At 38.3% G+C, this 25,656-nt stretch overlaps 1 protein-coding gene across 1 annotated transcript; it reads right to left on the bottom strand.

Moving 5' to 3' along the window:
• Positions 1-555: 555 nt before the first annotated feature.
• On the bottom strand, positions 556-22,751 carry LOC136141689 (coagulation factor XI). Its single transcript, XM_065899793.1, has 15 exons — positions 22,458-22,751; positions 21,554-21,609; positions 14,651-14,813; positions 13,273-13,379; positions 12,442-12,601; positions 11,103-11,212; positions 10,230-10,389; positions 7,824-7,933; positions 7,572-7,734; positions 7,375-7,481; positions 4,692-4,860; positions 3,021-3,196; positions 2,348-2,443; positions 1,651-1,790; positions 556-1,377 (listed from the first exon to the last, which is right to left on the bottom strand). The coding sequence occupies exons 2-15, from the start codon at positions 21,606-21,608 to the stop codon at positions 1,177-1,179; spliced, it is 1,917 nt and encodes a 638-aa protein (XP_065755865.1). The 5' UTR covers position 21,609; positions 22,458-22,751; the 3' UTR covers positions 556-1,176.
• Positions 22,752-25,656: the final 2,905 nt, after the last annotated feature.

A 25,656-nucleotide genomic window follows, 5' to 3' on the forward strand; every position in this document is an offset into this window, starting at 1 on the left:
TTTTATACATGTGTAATTATTTTATTTTTGTGGCTCCTGCTAGCTAGACCGGAAGGTTCAGGAAGGTAGGGATCTATTTATTGGCTCACTACTGTATCCCACCAGCTCAGTCTGTTCAAGAAAGACTGCACATATTGGATTGAATATTGACATAAGTTGTTGACACGGATTGAAAACTGGTGGAGACAGCGAAAATTCTAGATTATTAAACTATATCAGCAAAATAACCAGGTAAATATTTACAGGGAACACCCCAGTACTGAGAATACTTTCAAGATGCTGAAGACGTTACTGTAACCATCCATTTATTCCCAAATTGTTTTCCCCGTAGTATGGATGTATTTTATTTTGATTTCTGTCAATGCATTTATCATCTCTAAACGTAGACTTGTAAACCCACACTCACAGAGGCAGCTTATCTTAGGAGGTCTTTAGCTTAGCCCCTCATCTTCATCAGCCCTCCCCTACCCAAAACTATGCAAATAAATATGAAATCCACGCACAAATAGTTTTCTAGGCAAGAACACCTTTAAGATTCGTCCCCTAAGTTCCCACTTCCAGGTGAATTGCTGCTTTTAATCCTTTCCTATACAGAAATTCTGGAACCCACATTCACACTCACTCATAGCTTGTCTCTACCCAGACTAACTTAAAAAATACTAAAAAATGACATGACAGGAATTCTTGATTATTCTGAAAACGTGCCATCAAATTCAGTCAAGTTCTTTCTTTACAAAAGAGATGTGTGTGTGTACGCAGAGCCCAGAGTCTTGCGATTTGATGGTGACTGCCCTTGTTTCCATTTTCTCCAGTTCTCATTTTTCATTTAACAAATCTTTTTACAGTGGTTTCTTTGAGCAGTTCTCCCCGATCCTTTGGTGCCACTACCTGATTCTTTTCTGGTCTATCTGGGTATGTTTTCATCTTCAAATATCTTAATCTTATAGTATTCGTTTGGCTCAGGAAAGGTGCAACCAGCAAGCAAGAGCCTGGGTGCTGATCGCCCTCTGATGATGGCGGAACTGGGGGTTTTGAGAATGACAGTTTTGGTGTGTTTTTACCAATACCAAGCCCCTTCAATCTGTTACAGTCTCAGAATTGTAGCCTGTGGAGGAAAATGATGGTGCAGTGTCTTCCTGGGTGAAATCCAAACCCTCTTCCAGGGAATAACCTGGCTTACCCTTCAGGGAGCCAAATGGCATCTGGGGACTCTTTCAAGCTGCTTTGCGTTTTCTCCAAAATCCAGTCCACGTACTCGACCACGTTGGTGTAAACACCTGGCCGCTCCCTTTGGCCGCAGCCTTCGCCCCAGCTCGTGATGCCTACCAAGTGCCAGACCTCGTTGTGCTTACAAGACAGGGGGCCCCCCGAATCTCCCTACGACACATGGAGAAAAGAAAAGGCACGCAGATCAGTTCAGATACTTCTCATCTTAAATACACTTTCATCAGAGTGATTTCACCTAGAATTCTGTCTTGGCCCTTTAATAAACTTCAAAGAACTGGATTTCTTGTTTTTCCCTCAGTCTATCAGATTTCAGGGTAAGGAAAACAAATCCACTGTGTTCCCCGCTCATTGGCAGAAGACTGCTTTAAAAATGCATAAAACATTTTAATGTGAGTATATTCAATTGGCTGAGAACACTGTTACCTTGCAGGCATCCTTCCCTCCTTCTTTGTAGCCTGCACAGACCATCTTATTAGTTATTTTATGCCCTCTGTATCCTGCCTGGCATTCTTCATTTGTCACCAAGGGTACCCGGGCTTTCTGGAGAGTATTTAGTATTTTGTCTGAAAAAAATGTTTAGTTTGTTAATGGAACAACCACATATATATAATACATATACAAATTTAAATATATGTATTTAAAATCAAAACCATACCTATCTAAAAATCTAGAAGGAAAAAAATATTAGGTTTGCTTCATAGATCTTATATAATTACAGAGTATGGAGAAGATATTATTCTCACTATTGTGAGTACCGTTTTGTTAATGTTAATTAAGTCCAAAATTAATCACGGCTCTAACTGGAATTACTTCCCAGAGAAAATAATTGGATAACAGGCTAAGACATTTACTGAAAAGTGCTAGATTTTGAATTAAACTGCATTAAAAACAATTTCTTTAAGAGATTGTCATATTTAAAATTTCCAGTCAAACAGACGAGGTGTTGTCTTCACTTGAGTGATTTTTGTCTTTCCATCTTTATTAATATGTTTTCTGCAATTGAATAATGTTATTATTTTACTCTCATTTTAGCTGTATGAATTGATATAGCGGAAAAGCTTACGACTAAATTGTGTTCTGTATCTCGAGCTGGAGCACACAGAGAAACATCATTTCTTACCTCTTAATTTTTGGTACCCCCATCCAGTCACCCAGCACTCAGTATACGTCACATTTCTATCTCCTTTGGAAGGTAGGCAGATGGGTCGTTGAGAATCTAAATTTTAAAAATCACAGTTTAATGATCAGAAACAAAATACATCTTCTTTCCCAGGAAAAACTTCCTTCACATTCCATTATTTCGTGTGTTCCCTGTTTATTATATTCTTTTTTTTGCCTCCTCGTCATACATTTTCATCCCTCGTGTTCAGCGTTATCTGTCACACATCCCAGGATGAGAGAACGAGAGAGACAAGCCACAGCCCTCTCCACTAACTCCGTCACTCTCGCGAGGTCTGTGACCCTGTAGAAATTGCTTCATCATTCGGACCCACAATCCTTTCTTCCTTAAAAAGCAGATAAAAATCCTCTTTAATATTCCAGTATATTATCAAGTTATGTCACTCTGTGCATCTGAAGAAGCCTGGGGACAACCTACCATTTCACCCACACCCCAAAATAAGATGCAGTCGTCAGGAAAGCACAACAGTCTTAAGACTAGCTCGGCATCCCCTCCCCCTTTCATGGTAATAACACATGGAGAGATTGCCAGGGTCTGGCCGTGAATCTGGGAGCGTGAAACATCGTCTCCATGTAGTCACTGTAGACAGCTTTCTGTTTAAAATTTTCCATACCTGTGTAATTCATTGTCATTTCCAGTTTCAACAAGGCGATATCATATCCACTTTCTGCCATTTCATACTGATCATGAATTATTATTTCTTGAACCCCAAAGAAAGATGTATCCTCTTTTATTTCTTCTTGGTTTAAAATGCCACTATAGACACGCAAAGCTTTAGGTGACTCTACCCTAAGGAGTAAGCAGTCGAGGAAAAGAAAATTCCTTTACCGAATAATTCCCAAGCATTGAGGTACAGTGCTATGTAACTGACTGTTACTAACTAGGTACTATTTTCTGCCAACGGTGGGCTTTTAAGTGGAAAGAAGTGATTTTATGCTAAGATTTTTCAGTCACATAGTCCTCCTATATGGAATGTCCTGGGCTATCATTTGCCTTATGTTAAACACACAAAAATCAATGAATACTTTTTCTGCCTTTCAACACACACTCACACACACACACACATAAAAGAAAAAAAGTTCTGGGTTTTAGTTTCATTGCTGGGGTCGTTGGCTGTGACCCTGAGAAATTCTCTTGGACTTTCTGGTACTCCATTTTCCCATATGTAAAGGGTAAAAGAGACTGTTGACCTCAAATGAATCTTTGAGTAATAATATGAGTAAGTTGCATACTGATAAAATAAACAAAAACACAAAACTGTGTCTGGAAACAACCCAGAAGATACTGAGGTGCAAAGAGGAAGTTTGGCCAGCTAAAATTCCCTGGGTTACATATACTCTGAATGCTCTCCCGATGGAGCTGTTAAGTTTACCAGTATTGAAATTGACTTAAGTAGGGAATCCAGTTTTTGTTTTTGGTTTTTGTTTGTTTTTTTTTTTTTTCGGTACGTGGGCCTCTCACTGCTGTGGCCTCTCCCGTTGCGGAGCACAGACTCCGGACGCGCAGGCTCAGAGGCCATGGCTCACGGGCCCAGCCGCTCCGCGGCATGTGGGATCCTCCCAGACCGGGGCACGAACCCACGTCCCCTGCATCGGCAGGCGGACTCCCAACGACTGCGCCACCAGGGAAGCCCCGGGAATCCAGTTTGATGATGTACAATAAACTCTTCCTTATGGGTCTAGAAACACAGTGGGAGAGAAAGAGAGAGAGATGGAGGGAGAACGAGAGAGGAGAGAGAGAGAAAGAAGCAGAGGAAGAAGAGGAAGAGGAGAAGAAGGAGAGGGAGAAGGAGAAGAAAAAGGAAGGGAGAGATTGAGGACAAGGGAGGAGGAGAAGACGGAGGAGGGGGAGGGGGAGGGGAAGGGAGAAGAAGAGGGGAAATAAACGGGAAATTAGATTCAGGGAGCAGGAAATTGTCTCCGAGTTTAGTTCTGGACCCAATGCCCAGACAGTGCACAGAAGATGATACGCTCTTAATAGGAAATAACCAGGACTCCCCTGGGGATGAGTATACATTTAACTGGAAAAGTGGAATATTATGAAGTCAAACAGCCATGTTCCTGCACCTGTTCTGATGCTGGTAGATCATGAGTGGCTCTTCCTTTTTGCTTTTTATCACTAAAGACAGAAAATTAATTTAGCAAATAGGATAATTTAATCAATCTTTAAATTTGTCCTAAAATACTTTAAATCTTTAAATCTTTAAAATTGTCCTAAAATACTAGGGATACATTTAATATACGTGTGAGTATGGTGAACGAGTGAAAACAGCAGTGGTACTGACTCGCTGAAACAATGAGCAGCTGTTAATATCCACTGGTTTCCGATGATGGAGCCTCCACACAGGTGTCTCTGGGTGGGTGATGTGATGTACAAAGTTATCTGCCATGGCCACTCTCCAAGAACAGACTTGGTTCCTCCAACAATTCTGGGCTTGATTTTCGTTGTACATGCTACAACAGAAGGATTGCAGTGAGTTGGTTCCTACATCTTCATTTTCCAACAGTAATGTTCCTTCAGGCACACAGGGAAAAAAACCTTCCCTGGATTCAATAATTTACCATGACCTTGACTTGAAGACACTTTAGAATCAAGTTGGCAAAGCACAACATGCATATAGAAACTGAATGATGAGTCACCTTGTAATCGCATGCCCCCAGGTAATGCCTCATCTGGGGCGGCAAGGCAGTCTTACCCTCCATCAAATGCTAACCTCAATGGTTCTCTTAAAGCAATGGTTGTCAGATGTGGCCCCCGACCAATGGCATCACCTGAGAATTTGTTAGAAATGCAAATTCGTGAGAGCCACCTCAGACCTAGTGAATCAGAAACTCTGACAGTGGACCCTAGTCATCTGAGTTTTAATCAGCCTCACTAACGTTTAAGAACTACTGTTACAAAGAAAAGTTCAGCACCGTCCACTCAGTTTGTGGCCTTTGTCCAATTCCTCCCCATCCCCTTCCATTCCAGCTGCCCTTTGGTCCCAGTCACTCCTGATCTACCCACACCCAGACCTGGCTGCTCTTCTGTTTGTGAGCTGCGTCTGCCCTTTGGTCTTGTTGACAGACTGGGGTTTTCTGCTCAACCTTTGATGTTTCCAAGGACTTTGATTCAAACTCACCCTTCTGTTTTTTTTCTTGCCTTAGAAAATTAATAGATCAGTAACTAAAATATATTAAGAACAACTAAATAAAGACCTTATTAAGATGAGTTATAGGTCTTGGTGTTCGTTCTATTTGGTTTCTCAGTTCAAAAAAATGCTTTAAATATTTGTTTTTAGCCTTACATTTTGTGTTAAGAGATGTTTCTTTGAATGGCAATTGCTCTGTATCTTCACAAAGTTAAGTTATAGTGTAGACAAATGATAGTACAAGATATGATAAACATCTCAGTTAGATATTCCCTCTCATTTTAGGGTATTATTTCATCTAATATAATGCAGCCAAACCTAATTATCTAGTTTCACTTATTTCAGAAGATGCACTAAAAAGACATAAGATTTTATTTTCCTTTATCTTATATTTTCTGCTTTAGCTATCAATCTACCCCTGATTTATTCTGTAACCTCTAGAGACCAGAGTCCCTAGATTCATTAGAAAAGAGCAGGAAGGAGGGTAGAGAATGAATTCTGCAATTAAAGGTATAAGTGCTGGTTCCCTTTTTTAAACTATGTCAACATCACTAACAGCAAAATTTGCTGCATCCTTTCTATTGCTTGGTAGAACCAAGACAACAGAATGATTGTAAATACTCCTTCTTATCTTAGGTAAGTTTATTGTTAAGAAAAACAGAGAATGTATGAGATACAACTCAATTTGCTGTCTTTTTAAAGAAGCTAGAGCCATCCAGATTCCCATCAGAGCCCCTCTAAGCCCTAGAAAGGCAGAATTTCCCAGCTAGGATGCTAGCATTGGACACAGTATACAGTCATATTGTATGTTCCATTATACAAAACAAGTTCTCAGAAGTTAAGGATTTATTCACCTCTCAGTAGAGCCAATATTTCTGACACGGAAGATTTTCATACTTTGAAATCTACGACAAAGCATAATTATCACTTCCATTTCACTCATTAAATCTCAGTTGCAACTTAATTTATACTGCATTATAATATTGGGCAGTAAGCAGTAAAAGTCTAAAAACATGTAGTGTATGTAAGTCAATGAACATTAAAGTCATAATAGGTTATTACAATAATTTAGAGAGGAATGTGTGTATCAGGCTCTTTCCTGTTTCATCTCTTACACAGTGTTGTTTGCCTACAAACCATCTTTTGTTTCTATGCTCAGAAATTGGCTACTGGAATGGAAGCACTGCTGATCTGATGTGTATTATAATTTTTATGTTATTATAGGTCTTGTTTAATATAGACAGTCTTTTTATTTCCACCCTATTATACTCATTGTTACAAATTAATAAGGTTTTACTGTAACTTTTGCTAATATTCATAAATATGCAGAACACTTGCAGGAAATCTAAAGGCCCTGGAGAAGGAGCCACTTGAGTATTTCTTGCACAGATACATAATTTTCCAAACATATGATGACTGTGTTTGAATTAAAGATCAAGTAATAGCCAATAGAAAGAAAATGACTAATCTGATTAACCAAGATGCTGGTTGATATTTCTATTATAAAGGATAATAAGAAAGATTATTGACCTTGATAACAACAATCAGACATAAAAATTTTGGCTGAGCCAGAGTCTCACCAGGAAATACTGGTTATACAAATGTATCAAATTATAACACACATTCAGTTAATGCCATGCAACACAGAGTTTAGTCAAAGCCCAATATTTACCTTTAAAACAGGTCAGCCTGAGTGATAGCAGTGAAAATAACAGAAAATTGCATCTAAGTTCATTACTTTACTAATTTTCTCCCCTCTGTAGCTACTGCTGACTCTCTTAGTCATGACATACTCAGTATACAGGGGATGTATTTTTTCAAGTGATATTAAACTCACCATTATCCATTTTACATAACCTTAACGTATATCCAGAGATGTTTCCTCTCCCATGAAGTATTTTAGTTGGAGATCCATTTGCAGAAAGTTTTAAGTAGCATTTACCCCTGCAGGTTGGAAACAAAATGGTATAAACATAATTCCTCCCTGCAGCTAGATGGGGCAGGAGCATCTGTGGAACTCATCATACGTCTTACTTCCCTCCGTTGGAAGGTTCTTGAGATGGAGAATAGGTAAAAAATTGACAGCGGATGCTGTTGGTACATGTTTTCTGGCAGGCTTCGTGCCCGTCCACGTCAACAATGTCCAGTTCTTCTCCCAAGAAATCAGTGTCACGGTAGAATGAAGAATGGCAGAACACTAGACAGCAAAGCACGTATCAGATATGAGACGTGAAACCCTAGCACACATTTGTTGATTGTCAATCAGAAGGAAGAGCTTTCATTTACCTGGGACACTGTGCCGGCAGTTTTGTAGACTAAAACCAGAAAGAGCTTTGTTCTTTCTAATGCGTGCGCTTGGCAACCCACTTGTAGACGTTTTAAGTAGACACAGATTTCTAACAGTAAAAAAGGGAAATATAGAGATATCATGTAAAACATATCAAAGAAGAAGACATTTTCACAGCACATATAGAAGTCAGCTCCTGTTGGCATTTAATAGGGAAGTTGTTCCCATTTTGAAAGTACTATATTCATAAATCACTGACTCAGACTCCATGATCCATAGGTTGTAGACAAATTTACCAAACTGCCTCCAAATTTTCTAAGCTTGCTCTATTCAACATCACTGTTCCTAGTACCTTCCTTTTTTATTTCCTTTCTCTCAACTCTCCTAGACTATCTCAACGATTCAAGAATTTTCATGCTACCTACAAATCTGCTACCCAGAGTTGCTGTAGGCGTAGACAGGGATAAGCAAAATCCACCACAGACTCCATACCCAGGCAGCATCTTTCTGGGAGGAAGTAGCTTTTCCTAATTAGCACAAAATCACAGTCTGGAGCTGTGCTGTCGAACATAATTTTCTGCAATGACGTAAATATTCAATGTCTGTGCCAGCCAATACAAGAGCCACTAGCCAGCCATATGCTTTATCCTTGAAATGTGGCTAATACAGCTGAGGAAATGGGTATTTAGTTTTATTTAATATTCATTAACGTATATTTAAGAAACCAAGTCTTGGCTTGTAGCACCCATGTTCCTCTCTCACCTTGTAATGAGGATTAAATGTGTTGCTCCTCTTATAGGTATTGATTGGGAATTTTATAAAAGGAATAAAAAAAAGAGCAGTGATTAAGACAAAATAACACATTACAAAAACATCTTTCTAAGTTCTGAAGTTTACAATGCCTCAAGGCTCAATCTTTGACCTCATCTCTTTCTCTGACTGCACTCAATTTTTTGGTGACCTCATCAGTTTCAATGGCATTAATTACCAGCTGTATCCTGGTGACACCTAACACAGATCTAGGGCGTAAACCTCCCTTGTTAAATCCCAGACTTCCCTTTCTAACCACCAATTCAATATTTCTCTCTGGATGGCTACCAGGCACCTCTTGCCTCTTGAAATCATCTCTGTAAGAAATCTTCCCCCATCTCTTCACTGGCATTGCCATCCTTCCAATTTTCTTGGACCAAAAATCTTGGAGCTATCATTGACTCTTTACTTCACAGCTGGCATTCAATCCATCAGCAAATCTTACTGGCTCTACATTGACCATATATCCCAATCTAATCACTTCTCTTTTACTTCCACTCTGGTCCAAGTAGGGCAGGGGTTTTAATCTATTGAGTTGACTAATGGTATCCCCGCATTTAGAACCATGTTGAGAAAATGAAAGTAACAGATATATTCTCATGTGACAAACCTAGCATTGTACTTCCGGAATTATATCCTCACTTGATAAAAAACCATTCTTGCTTGATAAACAGGAACTCAAGGGCTTACTGTGGCTGGATGGCTCTGGGGGACACTCTCCCCAACAATGAACAGCAATGTCAAGCAAATAACAAGGGCTCTGAGAATTCAGATTAAGATAATACATACGATCTAGATTTTTAAGCAAATAATCTTAAGATTTCTTCTTCTATTTTTTAGTGAATTTTGTTAGTGAGGAGCAGCAACCCCAGCAAACATCCCTTTGATGATCATAGCAATTTCCTGTGCTTTTTTGTGGTTTCCAATGTTAATACCCATCAGTAGGGAAGCAGTAGGGAAATTCTCAAATCTCCCTGCACTGTTACCCACGCTTCTGTTGATGAAGGCCATCACTCCACCCCTCTCCACTTTGGATTTGACAAGTCACTGATGTTTCCAGTTCTTTCTGCTCCAGGTTCAGTTATTTTAACCAGGCACTGAACTAAGATCACCATCCTTATTTTCGTCATTCCTTTCAGAACTAGCAACTCTCTGAAGGCAGAGACCTCCCTAACATAAGGAAAAGCGAGAGTCCTGGGTAACACCAGATTTGCAGTCAATAGGTGGGGAATGGAAAGAAAGAGGAACTAGGAATTCTTCTTTGCAACTTTTATGTATCCTTGACAGACATTTAGATAAAATTTGTAGTTGCGCAGTTTGTTTTTTTGCTGTACGCAGGCCTCTCACTGTTGTGGCCTCTCCCGTGGTGGAGCACAGGCTCCGGGCGCGCAGGCTCAGCGGCCATGGCTCACAGGCCCAGCCGCGCCGCGGCATGTGGGATCCTCCCGGACCGGGCCACGAACCCGTGTCCCCTGCATCGGCAGGCAGACTCTCAACCACTGTGCCACCGGGGAAGCCCCTGCTCAGAGTTTTTAATGGTGGCTTTTCATCAACTGTTTGAAAAGATAACACATGACACAATCTTAACTCCTTACCTTTCAGATATTGTTGGCCATTCTTGAGAAAAGAAGGTAAAGAACAAACAACTGGGATGGTGAGTACAAATGCTGCGACAGACAAAAGCATCTGGAGCCATGACACTGTCAATGTTACTGTCTGCAAACATCGTTCTAGGGAAAATGTCCCTAATACAAGCTGTGCAACAGAAGAAACCATATTTAGAAAGTCAGTTCACCAGCAGCATCGGTAAAGGTAAAATCCCACTCATGGTATTCGTAAATTCCATATAACAAGTTTGTTGGGGGATGAGGGAGGGATGAATAGGCAGAACACAGAGGAATTTTAAGGCAGTGAAAAGTACTCTGAATGATACTCTAATGATGGAAACATGCCATTACATATTTGTTCAGACCCATACAATGTACAACTCCAAGAGTGAATCGTAATGTAAACTGTGGACTTCGGGTGACTATACGTGTGTCGGTGTAGGTTCGTCACTTGTAACCAATGTACCATCCGGCGAGGGTCGTTGGTAATAGGGGACGCTGTGCATGTGTCTGGGCAGGGAGTATATGGGAAATCTCTATCCCTTCCCCTCAATTTTGCTGAGAACCTAAAATTGCACTAAAGAAACAAGGTCTTAGTAATTTTTAAAAGTTAGTTTATCCCAAGATCTTTTACATTTTTAAAAATTAGGATAACTGAAGTGATTGTTTTAAGCTTTAAATTCAAATATAAGCTTTAATCATATAGAACATAATGAACTTTTTCTCATGAAGAAGATGAAAGATCATTGGGTCCATTTCATCAGTAAGCACAAATTGGTATCCTAAGTTATGCCCATCGTACACATAATCAGTACCTACTATTTAATGGCTAAACTACCTCATTAAGAAAATAATAGTTACCCAGATTAGAAAGCGCACAGGGCTTCAGTGAAAATCCAGACACCACTTCACTGAGCTTTGTTATGTTGGTTGGCATCCCCGTTTGGGTGTACTTCAACAGACAAATGTTACTAAATAAAGACCAAAATGGACAAATATTTTATCCCTCCAAATGCAAATATGGAAAAACATAAGATAATAAGAAACGCACATTTAGAGACAGCCTGGGCATGATAGCTAAAGAATTGCTCTGAAAGGTATTGATTTGAGAGATTGGACAGCTAGTTTGGGTCCCAGTTCTGCCAAGAGCTGGTGGTCCTGTGAGTTTTGTCAACTTTATTTTTTCATCAGTAAAATGGCCGCTTTAGATGGGTGGTGACATGAAGAGTAGAGGTGTAAGAATTGATGACTTATCAAGCTCTTCTCAATTTTAGCATTTTAACTTTTTTATAATACGTAGCAACTCACGACTTCCTGGCTCGCTGTTCATGCTGCATTGAGTCTTAGACATAAAATATGTAAAAAGGTGTAGTTTGAGCTGAGCTAAAGAAAAGCCATGAAAACTTAATTATTAATTTGAGGGTTTCATTCTGTGTTATCATTGCTTTTCTTCAAACAAATCTTTGACGCTTTATTGCCACTCATCTCCTTTTTTGTGAATGTGTAGAGCAGAATGTTAAAATCCAAATACCAGTCATTTGAACTTTTCTTTCATTGTTGGATTTCAGATAAGTGTAGTTTCCTATACAAATCCAGAACATCTCAAATATTTCTAAATAAAAAAGTTAATGATATTTTTCCCTAAAAATATTTTTTAAGAGAAAAGAGATTAATCAATTACAGATCAGATCCTTTTATATTCTTACACAGGAGGTTTATACCTGGAATATTTCTAAATCCAGTAGGGGGCAAGTTTTAAAATACTTCACATGGGTTTCAGTTACTTTGTCTCAGGTGGGGAACTGTTATTTGGAAGGATATCTGAGTAGCTTTTTCATTTTGATTCTATAGCTTCATACTGTAGCATCCTTTAGGCTGAGAATGGAACTGTCAGACCACTGTAATTGTTTCAAAATTGCCACTTTAAAAATGTAGGACTCTTCAAATTAGCTAGGAGATGTATTAAACATTTTTTAAAAGCATCATTGAAAGACAGACTCCGTACTACAAAATGAAATGCATCCAAGTTGGACTTTAAATGCATTTTCCATCAAGAAAACTGGGAGTACTTATAGAATTGTCTTGTGGGGGTCAAAAATAAATTTTTAACCCCTACAAGCTGAAGGAAAAAAAAAAGAATCCCATTTTGTTTTCTATTGGATAATCTAATGTCCTTGGGCTCAGTCCACAGCTCACTCACCGATACTTTATGCTTGGAAAGTGCTCTGTGGCAAATGTAAAAAAGTGACAGTGCCTGTCATTCGTACACCTCTCTTGGCATTCCTGAGCACTCTTGGTAATAGAGCTGTTATGGTTCAGGCCCTTCATATATAGGTCCACATAAATATCTTTGTTGCAAGCTGGAAATAAAATCAGAAAATACGGTTATCTTCCAGTCTCTGGGGGCATCTGATAATTCTATCTTAGCAACCGTCCCTCCAGATTTTGCTCTTTCAGTTCTTTCCCTGACTTCCTCAGAAGGCGTCTAGTTTTATTTTAATCTGCTCAACTCCTACTCTCACATGGAAACGGTAAGAGAATGTCAGTGTCCTTTTTGCACTGCAGCAATATTAGACTTGTACATTTCTGCTTCAGCTTTATGAACTGACGTCTCTTGTCTCCTTAACTCCACTGATGGATTGATTCACTAATTAACCTATTCAAGTATCTGGTATATCTCACTTAATGGACAAGGGTCATCTTAACCTTTATGGTTGCTTCCTTTGATTTGAATTAATATATTTAATAAGGACTTTCATATAAAACTTTAAGCTGAGAAGGAGAAAGAAAATAAGTGAATGATGAACTGGTGTAGTTAGATACGTCCTATGAGATAAATTTTAATGAACTATAATGGGGTAGGGGGGACACGCATGTATGCTAGTTTTTCCTCTATGAGGAAAGAACTTCATTAGGAGACCTCGTTTCCATATAGCAGGGTTTTATTTCATAGCCACAAAAACATACCTGATATAACTGCACGTACACATCACAATAACTAGTATATATCAATTCTAGCGAGACATCTTACCACTTATTTGGTCTGAGCATTGCTTGGAAGAATATCCAGAAATTGCTCCCGTCATATTGACCATCGGCAGTGTTTCTGCAACACTGTCTTTCAGGATGCAAGTAAACCTGTTTTTTAAAAAAATAACATTACTGGGTGAAAATCTATGTTTTAAAATAATGGGTCTTAAAAGTTAGCACACAGAAAGTCAAAGAGAAGGAAACAAACTTCTCTATCTCATGCCAAAACAAATATATTCTTAGCAAGACTGTGAGCTTGTTTTCCATTCCAACATCCCGACATTGAAAAGATCACATGTAATGCTCCTTCCTAACTGGAAACAGGAGTGGGTGAACTATGGCCTGTTGGTTAAATGCAGCTCTCTGCCTGTTTCTGTACAGTTAATGAGCTAAGAAGGGTTTCTATGCTTTTTAATGATTACATTTGAAATCATTGTGTAAGTATTTATATAATACCCTTGATTTTGCCTCTGGACCCACAAAGCCTGAAATATTTACTCTCTGCCTGTTAAGAAGAAGTTTGCCAGTCTAGATTCTAGAATAGTAAATTTTATAAGTTCAGGGCACTATGTAAATACTATGAATGCAGTAATAATGCACAAAGATGTTAATAATTTCATTCTGCAGTAAAGCTTTATCATTAAATTTTCAAGCTCAATATGGAAACAAAAATGATGGATGGAATGTCCTAAAATTTTTAAGAATACGACTATAGCGACAAAACCACCAGATGCTATTTGCAAATCTTAATAAGATTCTGGTTAATTGCTATAAATTACACTTGGGGGACAATTGAGATGATATAAAGGGATTCTTATTAATTTTTAATGTTTTTTGTGTAAGATAATATATGTTGAAATATTTAGGGGTGAAGTGTTATGATGGTTTCAAATTATTTCAAATGGTTGGACATCTACACATATATAATAGGGAAGACAAAAATGGCAAAAATTCTTGGGGGAGATAGGAAATCATTGTACTAGTCTTTCAAATTACCTTTATAAATAATGAATTTTTTTCTAATAAAATAATTGAGGGAAAAGTACCAGTTTAAATCATATCAAATATCAATAATCAGTTGAAAAGCAAAGAACAAAATGATTAATTGGCATTAAAGTAGAAAGAAATCAGAGAGAAAGTATCATTAATATTGAGACCACAAGAAACCACACTGAGGGGCATGTCTGTTCCTCCTGACCTGCCTAAACACTACCGTTTTTGCTGTAATATTTAAAATTTCAATGGAAGGAAAATACATTTTCCAGTTGTTAACATTAAATTTTATAAAATGGTAGACGGCAATTTATTGTTGGTAATTGTCTGTCTGTCCGTCTGTCGTATAAAATCTATTTCCTCTCTGTAGAAAAGCAAACATTTACCACTTGGTAGGATCTTCAGATGATGATTCAGCCATAAAAGTGAAGAGCAAACACCTTGGATGGTGGGTGCAGACTATTTGGCAGTGCTTGGCATTTGGTGTGAAAACAACAGTAATGTCTCCTCCTTTAAAGTAGGCATCTTGGAACAGCTTGGTCACACACTCTGTGTTATAATACATGACACGTGTTATTTGGGATTTTAGTGAGCACATACCCAATCAGGTAATAATCTCACAAAGGCAAGTGAAGTAGGGCTACTTAACAGGAAATATGCCTGAACATGGAAATCAGGGCAATAAAAGCTTTTAGTTTATTGGATAAGCAGCCCCAGATAGAAAAGAAAATCACTAAATGGCACGTGTGCCTCAATGGAATGGTGCTTCTGAATGATTGTCTTGGAGACGTGGGTGCCTTGTGAGCAATTGATTCATTTCTCAGATCTTCACTGGCAAAAATGCTCACAGGTCTAGAACGACCTCTGCTTTTCCCTTTCCCCAGCACCGCTCCGTGTCTAAACTCCATGTTTATAGGAAACAAAGGCTCCACACTGATCATCTTCGGGTGGCATCCAATGGCCCTGGATGTGATAATGTACTACATCACCTCACTATGTTAAAGGGACCAGTTTTTTTGATTTGTTTTGTGTGTGTGTGTTTTGTTCTTGTTGTTTTTGTGCGTTAGTTTCTGCTTTATAACAAAGTGAATCAGCTATACATATACATATATCCCCATATCTCCTCCCTCTTGCATCTCCCTCCCTCCCACCCTCCCTATCACACCCCTCTAGATGGTCACAAAGCACCGAGCTGATCTCCCGGTGCTATGCGGCTGCTTCCCACTAGCTGTCTATTTTACATTTGGTAGTGTATATATGTCCATGCCACTCTCTCACTTTGTCCCAGCTTACCCTTCCCACTCCCTGTGTCCTCAAGTCCATTCTCTAGTAGGTCTGCATCTTTATTCCCGTCCTGCCCCTAGGTTCTTCATAACCTTTTTTTTTTTTAGATTCCATATATATGTGTTACCATATGGTGTTTGTTTTTCTCTTTCTGACTTACTTCACTCTGTATGACAGGCTCTAGGTCCACCCACCTCACTACAAATAACTCAAGCTCTAGGTCCACCCATCTCACTACAAATAACTCAATTTCATTTCTTTTTACGGCTGAGTAATATTCCATTGTATATATGTGCCACATCTTCTTTATCCATTCATCTGTCAATGGGCAATTAGGTTGCTTCCATGTCCTGACTATTGTAAATAGAGCTGTAGTGACCATTGTGGTACATGAGTCTTTTTGAATGATGGTTTGCTCAGGGTATATGCCCAGTAGTGGGATTGCTAGGTCATATGGTAGCTCTATGTTTAGTTTTTTAAGGAACCTCCATACTGTTCTCCATAGTGGCTGTATCAATTTACATTCCCACCAACGGTGCAAGAGGGTTCCCTTTTCTCCACACCCTCTCCAGCATTTATTGTTTGTAGATTCTTTGATGATGGCCATTCTGACTGGTGTGAGGTGATACCTCATTGTAGTTTTGATTTGCATTTCTCTAATGGTTAGTGATGTTGAGCATCCTTTCATGTGTTTGTTGGCACTCTGTATATCTTCTTTGGAGAAATGTCTATTTAGGTGTTTTGCCCATTTTTTTTTTTCTGCTGCCCATTTTTGGACTGGGTTGTTTGTTTTTTTGATATTGAGCTGCATGAGCTGCCTGTAAATTTTGGAGATTAATCCTTTGTCCGTTGCTTCATTTGCAAATATTTTCTCCCATTCTGAGGGTTGTCTTTTCGTCTTGTTTATGGTTTCCTTTGCTGTGCAAAAGCTTTTAAGTTTCATTAGGCCCCATTTGTTTATTTTTGTTTTATTTCCTAAATGGACCAGTTTAATTGACCTACAACACTATGTTAGTTCCTGTCCCACAACATAGTGATTGGATATTTCTGTACATTTCAAAGTAATCATCATGACAAGTCTAGTTACCATCTGTCAGCATACAAAGATATTACATAGTTATTGACTATATTCCCCACACTGTACATTTCATACCTGTGACTCATTTATTTTGCAACTGGAAGTTTGCATCTCTTAATCTCCCTCACCTGTTTCTCTCCTCCCCCATCCCCCTCCCCTCTGGCAACTACCTGTTTATTGTTTTTCTATGACTGTTTCTGTTTCGTTATGTTTGTTCATTTGTTTTGTTTTTTAAGAACTAATATGGTCTTGTGGGTCAATTATACTTCAAAAACAAACAAACAAATTCATTTAGAAAGAGATCAGATTTGTGGTTACCAGAGGCAGACATTGGAGAAGAGGGGAATTGGATAAAGAAAGTCAAAAGGTACAAACTTCAAGTTTTAAGATAAATAAGTACTAGGGACATAATGTACAGCATAAGTATAATTACCACTGCTGTACGTTACATATGAAAGTTGTTAAGAGAGGAAATCCTAAGAGTTTGCATCATAAGAAAACATTTTTTTCAGTTTCTTTAATGTATCTCTATGAGGTGATGGACGTTCACTGAACTTACTGTGGTCATCATTTCACAATGTATGTATGTCAAATCATCATGCTGTACACCTTAAACTTATACAGTGCTGTATGTCTACTATACCTTAATAAAACTGGAAGAAAAATAAAAACCAAACAAATAAATAAATAGACAGGAACAGGAAAAAGACTCTTGGAAAAATTATTGAATCCCCTTCCACTGAAACCATAAGTAAGTTAAAAATACAAACAAAGCTAAATTGCATAAAATTAAAATTTGCTTCTGTTTCTAGAAAGAGATATTGAATATTCCAGATTGTGGAGTTCTAGGTCATTATTACTTAGTCACTGAATAAAAGTGTTGTAGTTTTTAATTTTGGTATATTTTTATTGACAAATACTACAATATAACCCTGTTTTCTTAATATAAAAACAAATATATAAATATATATAACAAAAATAAAATATTTGGACAGAATAAAACATCACTTAAATTTATTGTAGCAAAAATAAATAAAATTAAAAATAACAAATTTCTATTGTAGTAATAACCAACATACCAATAAATATGTGGGAAAGTATATAGGTAAAAAACAGTAGAAATTATCACTAAGGCTTATAGGATTATACAGTCCATGGACTTAAATGGGGGAAATTTTCATTTTTATTTTCCCCAGCTTCTAACTAAAATACGGCATATCTTTCCATTATTAATGTAAGAAAAAAATGCATTAGGGTTCACAGTATCTGTGCCTTTGTCATAATAAAAATCGCAGATTTAAAAACACTATAGTTGCAGTTATCTCAAAATATCATTATCACTCATTCCTAGTTTGATGGTAATTACTATGCAGTTTTAGACCCACCACTAAATCTTACTACATAAAGTGTTAATAAGAAGCACATCTATTTCTATATAAATTTTTTTTTTACAGTTTAACTAACTATACTTAAATATAGTTTATTTGTTTGGTAATCCTATGTATTTTCACTATTTCTTTAAAACATTATTCTGAGGATGGAGTCCAGTTCACTAAACTGCCAAGGGATACATGGGAGAAGAGAGTCAAGGATCCTGCCACAGCTCTCCTCAAAAATCCACCCCATATGCCTTCTGTATTACCCATCTATAATAACCTCTGTATATAACATGATTTTCTCCAAAATTGGCAGCTCCCTGAGAATGACCTGAGGGTGAACAGAATCTTCCTCCTCTCCCCAGGCTCTGTGTTGCTTCTAAGGAAGCTGTATGGCAGCCTCCATTAATAGAGGGTCTATTCGCACCTCGAAATAGTCCCATTGACCAAGGAAATCCCACCTTTTAGTGCAAAGCAAGCATGCTATATTAAAATGTTACTTTTAAGAAGCTTATTACTTATTTGGTAAATTAAACAGATTTTACATGTTTAATATAGGTGCTGTATTTCTTAAAATATACCACCTACTAATTGGATCATTTAAATTTACAAGGCAGATTGATTTTCAAAATCCAAACACAGCTTCTTAGTGCCAGTAAAAACTGGTTAATCTGTTTTTGGTGAACTAGAAAGTGCCTGTTTTTGCATATGGACTTTGTATTCCAGAATTCTTGCTCATATAATTTATTGGCTCAACTAATTTATATGTTGGTTATTTTGGACTTTTTGAGGGACACAATAATATCATCCATGGACAATGAGAGTTTCTTTCTCGTCCTTTACCTTTTACTTCTTTTCTTTTCTTATTGCGGTGACTAGGCCAGTATAATGTTTAAGGTAATTAATAGTGAGTATTCTTGTCTTATTATCAATTCCTAGGAAAAACTCAGTATTTCACTATTATTAGCTTTCGTGAAGATTTTTGGTTTAGACTTTTGTCTGTTTGTTTCTTTAAAGAGATCCTTTAACAGAAGAGGGAACTTCCCTTTTAATTCCAGTTTGCTAAGAATTTTTATCATAAGTGGAATTTTATTATATATTTTTTCTGCATGTATTTTAAATTATTATTTTTTATTGTAGTAACATATATGTCTCCAGAACATTTTCATCTTCCCCAACTGAAAGTCTACATCCATTAAACACTGCCCATCCCTCCTCCCCTCAAACCCTGGCAACCACCATACTACTTTCTCTCTCTATGAAATTGACTACTCTAGATAACTTACATAAGTAGAATCATCCAGTATTTGTTGTTTTGTGACTGGCTTATTTCATTTAGCATAATATCCTCAGAGTTCATCCATTTTGTGGTATGTGTCAGAATTTCCTTCCTTTTCAAGGCTGAATAATATTTCATTATTAATGCGTGCATACCACATTTTGTTTACTCATTTGTTGACGGATACTTGGGTTGCTTCCACTGTTTGGCTATTGTGAATAATGCTGCTATGAATATATCTTTTTGAGACTCTGCTTTCATTTCTTTTGGATGTATACCCAGAAGTGGTTCATCCATTGATTTTTTTTTTTTTTAAATAAATTTATTTATTTATTTTTGGCTGCGGTGGGTTTTCGTTGCTGGGTGAGGGCTTCCTCTAGTTGCGGCTAGCGGGGGCTACTCCTTGTTGAAGTGCGCGGATTTCTTACTGTGTGGTGGTTTGTCTTGTTGCAGAGCACGGGCTCTAAGCGTGTGGGCTTCAGTAGTTGGGGCACGCGGGCTCAGTAGTTGTGGCACACGGGCTCAGCTGCTCCGCGGCATGTGGGATCTTCCCGGACCAGGGCTTGAACCCGTGTCCCCTGCATTGGCAGGCGGATTCCCAACCCCTGAGCCACCAGGGGAGTCCCCATCCATTGATTTTTGAACACTAAACTAATTTTTCGTTCCCGGAATAAACCCAAACCTGTCACAATGTAATCATCCTTTTTGGGTTTCTTTTAACATACTGCTGGGTGATGTTTGGTAATTCTTTTGTTTCTGATAATTGCATCTACATTCACAAGGAAAAAAGGCCTATGATTTGTCAAAATGTCATAATATCCCTGTCTCAATGTCCTTGTCATGTTTTGGTATCAAGATCACACTGGCCTTACAAAATGCTTTGGAGACTGTGACTTAGTTAAGCTTCCCTAATATATGTTTGTTTTTCAATTACTTAATTTCTGCTGTTTTATTTTTTTCTTCTTTCTAGTTTTTTTGCATTTAATTTGCTATTCTCTTTCCATCTTCTTAAACTGGATTCTTACATCATTAATTTTTACAGTTTCCCTATTCTAATATATGCATGTAAGTGTACACACTTGATTTCAGCACCAATTTAGCTATGTCCCAAAGTTTTGATAAGCCATATTTTCATTATTATTCAGTTCAATACACTTTCTAATCTCCATTGTGATCTCTTCTTTGACTGATATTTATTTAAAAGGGTATTATTTAATTTTGAAACATTTGTGATTTTCCAGTTGTCTTTTCTTACATTTTATCTCAATTCTATTGTGATTGGATATCATGCTCTGTAGAGTTTTAATCCTTTAAAATTTGTTGAGACTTGCTTTAGGGCCTTTTATGTGGTCAATTTTTGTAAATGTTCCATACACATATGTAAAGGATGTATATATGTAGAGATGCAGTTCTTGGGTCCAATGTTCAAAATATGTCCATTGAGTTACTACTGACCTATCAATTAAATAACAATACTATTTCATAATGATGACAATGAAGGAATATAATAACCTGGGTAAGAATCTTGTCACAAAGAAAAATGAAATTATGAACTGTAGTGTTTTATTTTAAATCTCTACCTAGATTTACCATTTTCCACATATGCCAGAAAAAAAGCTTACTGTGCATTAAATGCTAGCAAGAGTAGCAGAAATTAAATGTAATATATGTAAGGCTTTTTTTAAAAGGAATGCTTAAACTTTCATTTTAAATAAAGAATAAATATAAGGGCTAAAAATACTTGAACTGATATGTCCTTCTGAATATTGGTTAAGTAATTTATAAACAAACTTAGTGGACATGATGTAGAGTGGAGAATTCACAACAGTGATTAAATTATTGAAATGCATAAACTATGTAGGGATATTTGCAATTTTGGGGGACATTTTTCAGTCCAAAATTGCCTCTGTATGTGTGTGTGTGTGTGTGTGTGTGTGTGTGTGTGTGTGTGCGTGTGCGTGTGTTGCATTGAACTGACTGCTTTATGGAAAATTGACTAATCAGTGAGGCAAGTCAAGATTTCTGCTTTTTAATATTGGTCTTAAATATCAGTTAAATGTGTGATATAGATTTAGACATAAACATAGTATAGATATGGATATAGATAGACATAGATTCTTAGTATCATGAACAATTCCTTTACCTCAGTTTCCTTCCCTGCTTTGAACAATAGTGTGATTTTCCTCTCTGGGCTTATACCCTTCTGTTTTCTCATCACAAGTCAGGGAACCAAGCTATTCCCAGTCCATACTAAAGATAAAACTCTACTTACCACCAGAAACTGAGGCAAATAAAATGAAATGTACCATTTGATATAATAAAGTCATCCTACAAAAAGAAAAATGTACATGTGTTTAGAACACAAAATGTGAATTTATAGTTAATTTACTGATATCAGAGTTTACGAGAAATACGGAGGGAGAGGAGTAGTTAATTCAGTAGTGTTCACAGAGCTCCTCTCGTAAGCTGAATTTTATCTTTCCCCAAGCCTAGAGCGTTCCTCAGCATGGTCGTATGTGCAGTGGCCAACACGTTCATGGTTGGGAAGGACCAAGGGCTAAAAGGGAAGGGTCCTCTCACTTTCCTCCCTTCCCTCCCTCTCCTCGGCCTCCAGCTCACTATTAATCAGACATTTCTCACTGCCATCATCTGACTCTCTCCCCATCCCAATTTTTCCATTTCTTTCTTCTCTTTCAATTCATTTCCTTTCTTTCCATCTTTGAGGTTTCTTTTCTAAATCTGTCAAAGAAGCTATAAATGATTTTTTACTAACAAAATTTTCTAATTTAAAAATTATGTTACAAATCTATTCCTAGGTTGTCTTGGTCACTCATACATGTACTTATCCCCACAAAGCCCTGAACTGACAGCTCTATGAAAAACCTGCTGTGAGACAAATCAAGTCTTCTGATTTGTTCATATTACTCTTGAAAATCTTTTTAATTTGTAAAATACTTGCTATTGAGTACAAACTATTACTCTTCTTCCATTCTGCACCTCCTCCCACATTGCTTATGGTTATTAACTAAAAACCTCCAAAATGTTAAATCAGACACATTTTAAAAATCAATCATTGTCTATTGTAAAAAAAATTTAAAACCCCATGGTACAATAGAAAAAGGCACTTCAAGGAATAATTGCTTGAGGGAAATCTTAAATAATTTTTGAAATCATACCTGAAACTCCTTGTTTGCTGCAATTCTTAATAAGAATGTCTTTCTTTTTCCAAAATGGTTTTCATCCTCCTCTAAATGAGATTTTGCAGGTAATGTTCACTTAACTTTAATATTTACTTTTACTGGTTCCCAGTGTGATGTAACATCGTCTCTTTGTACAGCATGCCTGTGAAAGTCCTGAAAATCTTTGCATATCAAACACATACCTTGGTAGAGGTGCTTGCTTTTTGAATACATTAATTTTTTCTCTCTTATTTTACTATGCATTCAAACAAGTGACATACAGAGAAGCTTAGAGAACTTGAATTTGCCCATGTGCCTTAGCAGTTGGTCAAACTCACAATTGGGATGCCTGCTGGCCAAAGCTGCACTTAACCACACTTTCAAATAGCAGCTGTTAATCATTAATTCCAGGCTAACTTGAGTCTCACCATTTAAAAAGAAAACAAGGGAAGTCTGATGGACTTACTGATGCCTAGAATAGCAGAGAAATGAAACTCAGCTGTTCGGGGGTTACAGAGTGGGTCGTAAGTAAGGGGCCAATTGTAGATGCCCTGCTCTTCTGCAATCACAGTTTCCATTTATATAGTGTTACCTCCTCAGAGGCCTAGGAAGGTAGGATTCGTTCTAATGAGCCCAGCTCTCTTTTATCCCACTTGCAAACACTGAATGCCTTTAGACTTTAAAATTCTTTTGAAAAATATGTGATTTTCATAGCTTTCTTTTTTTAAATTTTTTATTTTTGGGTGTGTTGGTTCTTCACACGGGCTTCTCTAGTTGCGGTGAGCGGGGGCTACTCTTTGTTGCGGTGTGTGTGCTTCTCATTGTGGTGGCTTCTCTTGTTGCAGACCACGAGCAGGCGTGTGGGCTTCAGTAGTTGTAGCACATGGACTCAGTAGTTGCTGCATGTGGGCCCTAGAGTGCGTGGGCTTCAGTAGTTGTGGCACACAGGCTTAGTTGCTCCACAGCATGTGGGATCTTCCCGGACCAGGGATCAAACCCATGTCTCCTGCATTGGCAGGCAGGGATCAAACCCATGTCTCCTGCATTGGCAGGCAGATTCTTTTTTTTTTTTTGCTGTACGCGGGCCTCTCACTGCTGTGGCCTCTTCCATTGCGGAGCAACAGGCTCCGGACGCGCAGGCTCAGCGGCCATGGCTCACGGGCCCAGCTGCTCCGCGGCATGTGGGATCTTCCTGGACCGGGGCACGAACCTGTGTCCCCTGCATCAGCAGGCGGACTCTCAACCACTGCGCCGCCAGGAAAGCCCTGGCAGGCAGATTCTTAAACACTGTGCTGCCAGGGAAGTCCACATAACTTTCTTTAGATCTCAGTGCACTAAGACACCAATGGAGAGCTAAGAAGTGACTGTCTAGCTGTTGAGTGACAAGCAATCCAAAGACAGCAGGTCAGTTCCCTTTGTCCATAAGGGCACCTCCTAGTGGTAGGACTTGTTGCAGTTCATAGAGAGGAAAGCTTGTGAAATACTTTGTGGGGTTTCCCTTAATTATGTTTCTGTTCAGAGCCTTCCCTTGAACAAGGACTCTATGGAAATCAGGATGGTGCATGTCCTCTCTTACCCAGATCTTTCATTAGTTTATTGGTCATGTAACTTAAGCAGAAACCAGACTCTTGCACTTATGCTAGCTACCCATGCTTCCCTGGCCAAGCTGCTTTCTCTCTCCAAACTTCAGGTCCTCGCTTAGAACATTAAACAATAACTAGCTCTAAGGATCTCTATGTGGTCCCCTGAAAACCTAAAAGAAATAAAAAATTTACAACCTTTTAAAATACGTTTGATTTAAATAAATTTTAGAGAAAGATGTTACGGTTCAGAGAAGACTTCATATTTTCCAGAGAAAAGCAAAACAGGATCTTAGGTTTATAAATGGAGTCATGATTTAAAAAAAATATTCTGAAGACAAAGAGAAGAATAAAATGACAAGTCAGTCCCCATTTCAGAGCTTGCTGAAGTTATAGGTACCAGAGGAAATATTGTGTTTTGTTCAGGGACAGTATTGCTGATATGAGTGTGATCTTCCAAATCTAGAAAGTGTTGCCAGTTTACTTGGCTTATTTCAATATTTGGAGACAGAGAGAGACAATTTCATTTTATGTCTATCATAACAACGTTGCCGTTATCTGAACAGTTTCTGAAGGTGTGGAATAGCCAGTGCCTGGTGGCCAAATGCCTATGTAGAAAGATGACCCCAGATCGGGAACACTGGCAGGTCCTTTCAAAGCTCTTACAGGAAGGGACGTATGGGGGAAATGGAACTTACTGAAGGAGACAGTAAGGAAAAGGTAAATTTGAAGCTTAGCCCCAAGGTAGGAGGCCAGCGTAAAAAGGTGCACTATACTATTCTTCTAGGCTCAGGTAACCCACCTCTTCCTTGCAGAAGTGCATGTTACACAGGTTTCTTCGATTCTACCCGGCAGAACAAAATCCAAGCTTACCGGCTTTTCACCCCAAGTGAGGCAGGCAGTAGTAGGTATGAACAACCACGCAGGTGAGGTCGAGAGGAGAATTTAGTATCTCTGAGATAGACTGAGACCCAGAGGAGATGGTGAGATTAGAATGATCCCAGGCACTGTGCTAGAATCTGGAGTCACATATCTTCCAGTCTGTTTCACTATCAGAAGAAAGCACTTTTTAATCACACTCTTTTGCCATTTTATTTCACAACAAACAGTCGTGGAGATCCTCAGTTGTTTTCTCTCCCATTACAGCATTACTACTGAAAGTTGAAAGCGTTATGCTTCAGCCCTTTTTACCCTTATGACAAGGACAGGAGGTAGACACCACTCCCCGCGTTTCTGCAGATGAGGACCCCAAGGCTCAGTACTTGAATTGAACGCAGGTTGTAAAACGAATGCTCTAAGCTGCCTACTTCATCAAAGACTGACCATCGCCATCCTGTGTTTTCTCTAAAATCCAGTCCATGTTCTCAGCAACTTTGGTGTAGACTCCTGGTTGTTCCCTGCGGTCACAGCCTTTGCCCCATCTGGTGATGCCCACCAAATGCCATATTCCATTGTGTTTACAAACCAAGGGACCACCTGAATCACCCTGTGTCACAGTGAGTAGAAAAAATAAAATGATAGGTTATGACAGATGTGCCTTTAAAATTCTGTAGTCACACCACACACAAAAAATTTCTCAGTTCTTCAGATACTCCTGTGCCTCAGCTGTTGAATGG

This window comes from Phocoena phocoena, chromosome 21, assembly GCF_963924675.1.
Source record: "Phocoena phocoena chromosome 21, mPhoPho1.1, whole genome shotgun sequence".
In the NCBI taxonomy this organism is placed as follows: domain Eukaryota; kingdom Metazoa; phylum Chordata; class Mammalia; order Artiodactyla; family Phocoenidae; genus Phocoena; species Phocoena phocoena.